General features: G+C 43.2%; 1 protein-coding gene across 10 annotated transcripts in view; it reads left to right on the top strand.

Annotated features, from left to right (window-relative positions):
- Nucleotides 1-2500, top strand: part of postna (periostin, osteoblast specific factor a) — a 92781-nt gene that overhangs the window by 41743 nt on the left and 48538 nt on the right. For all 10 annotated transcript variants that reach the window (XM_036967323.1, XM_036967321.1, XM_036967320.1 and 7 more), the window contains exon 8: nt 840-1052. In XM_036967323.1, coding sequence (XP_036823218.1) covers nt 840-1052 — 213 coding nt within the window. The remainder of the gene's footprint in view (nt 1-839; nt 1053-2500) is intronic.

The raw sequence follows: 2500 nt of genomic DNA, 5'->3' as shown, positions 1-2500 counted from the left end.
TAGAAAAGCAAACAGCTCTGGGAAATGAATAACAAAGTCTGCTAGGGAGCCAGCCAGCTAACACTAGCTAGCTAGTTAACAGTACACTTTAGCTTAAGACAGGTAGCTAGCCAGCTAGGTAAACAATGTACCTAGCTAGGTAAACAACGAATCCAGCCAGGGAAGCAATGAACCTAACTACGTAAACAATGTACCTAGGTAGGTAAACAATGAACCTAGCTAGGTAAACAACATTTAAGATCACACACGTTACGTAACGTTAGCTAACGAGCCAGCCAGCTAACTTTAGCTGGTTAAACAACAACCACAACAGAAGTGTGTTATTAAAGCACACAAAAGTTCACATTTTGATCCCAAAAAAAGGTTTTTACGTTCAAGCGACTCTCCTGTGAAGTCGTGAATTGCAACATACACGTAGTTTCCTGTTTCCTGGTCACACATTAGCTTTAAAGCTGCAACAACAACACAAATCTCTCACATGGCAAAATGTGTAGAATTGCAGGATATTAGCTTGAAAACATTTTCTCTGATGCCAAGAAGAGGGCCTTTAAAATGTTCCTTCCCAAAGTCCGCGACTTGTTTTGTCCGGCCATGCACTGCCAAAGGCATATTAAAACTCCTTGTATGCTATTTTTTTTTATCTCACTTGTGTTCTGATTATGAGGTAGTCCCTGCTATATGTAATATCACAAAGAGTGTCCTTGACCTCAAAAAGTTATAACACTATTCCGCCTTTCCACCTCTCCTCTCCTCTCCTCTCCTCTCCTCTCCTCTCCTCTCCTCTCCTCTCCTCTCCTCTCCTCTCCTACTCCTACTCCTACTCCCTCTCTCTCCCATAGCCCTGGTGAACTATCACCTGTTAAACAGTGTGCAGTGCTCTGAGGCCATCATGGCTGGGTCTGTGTACGAGACAGTGGAGGGCAGCACCATTGAGATCGGCTGTGACGGAGACAGCCTGACGGTCAACGGGATCAAGATGGTCCTGAAGAAAGACATTGTCACCTCCAACGGAGTCATCCACCTCATCGACAAGGTCCTCATACCTGACTCAGGTAAGATCTTATTCCCATGATGATAACCTTTAAACCCATGTAGTAGGACTTCATGGCGAGACACTGAAAGAGATTCCACAAACGTTGCCTAATTTAAAAGCCAACCCCTTAACTCAATTAATCAATCAATCAATCAAACGTATTTAATAAAGACCTTTTTACATCAGTAGTTCTCTGTCACAAACTGCTTTACAAATACTCAGCCTAAAGCCCCAAAGAGCAAGGAAAGCAATGATGCAGAGTTACAAAAAAAAGTCCCTAGAAGTCAGGAACCTAGGAAGAAACCTAGAGAGGAACCAGACTCTGAGGAGTGGCTAGTCCCTCTTCTGTCTGTAGCAGAAGTAGTTTCTCTTGGATATGAATGGATTTGTTTACATCCCTGTTAGTGAGCATTTTTTCTTTGCCAAGATAATCTATCCACCTGACAGGTGTGGAATATCAAGAAGATGATTCAACAGCTTGATCATTACACAGGTGCACCTTGTGCTTGGGACTATAAAAGGCCACTAAAATGTGCAGTTTTGTCACAAAACACAATGCCACAGAGTTTTGAGGGGGCGTGCAATTAACATGCTGACTGTAGGAATGCCCTCCGGAGCTGTTGCCAGAGAATCGTCTGAAACCAGCCACCCGGACATCTGATGAAACTGAGGAGTATTTCTGTCTGTAATAAAGCCCTTTTGTGGGAAAAACTCATTTTGATTGGCTGGGCCTGGCTCCCAAGTGGGTGGACCTATGACATCAAAGGCCCTCCATGGCTGCGCCCAGTCATGTGAAATCCATAGATTAGGGTCTGATAAATCCATTTCAATTGACTGATTTCCTTATATGAACTGTAACTCAGTAAAATCGTTGAAATTGTTGAATATTGCATTTATATTTTTTTGTACAGTATACATGTCCAGGATTTTGTTTGAAAATGTATTTAACTGTGTTAGTCTCGTTGAGATAAATTAACTTTTATTTAACTATGTTAGTCTCTTTATAAGGTTTTAGGGTTCATTCCAGAGACCCAGATACGGGTTTAGGGTTCATTCCAGGGAGACACAGATAAGGGTTTGGGGTTCATTCCAGGGAGACCCAGATAAGGGTTTAGGGTTCATTCCGGAGAGACCTGGGTAAGGGTTTAGGGTTCATTCCAGGGAGACCTGGGTAAGGGTTTAGGGTTCATTCCAGAGAGACCTGGGTAAGGGTTTAGGGTTCATTCCAGAGAGACCTGGGTAAGGGTTTAGGGTTCATTCCAGAGAGACTTGAATAAGGGTTTAGGGTTCATTCCAGAGAGACCTGGGTAAGGGTTTAGGGTTCATTCCAGAGAGACCAGGATAAGGGTTTAGGGTTCATTCCAGAGAGACCTGGGTAAGGGTTTAGGGGCTAAAATGGAAACCTGTAGGCTTGTGGTAGTGTTTTATTAGCAAGCCAAGGAAATGATGCAGCTGGTTGCTCTTTAG

Source organism: Oncorhynchus mykiss, chromosome Y (genome assembly GCF_013265735.2).
Source record: "Oncorhynchus mykiss isolate Arlee chromosome Y, USDA_OmykA_1.1, whole genome shotgun sequence".
Taxonomy (NCBI): Eukaryota; Metazoa; Chordata; class Actinopteri; order Salmoniformes; family Salmonidae; genus Oncorhynchus; species Oncorhynchus mykiss.
The sequence above is the reverse complement of the archived record's forward strand: the minus strand, read 5'-3'. Positions and strand labels throughout refer to the sequence as shown.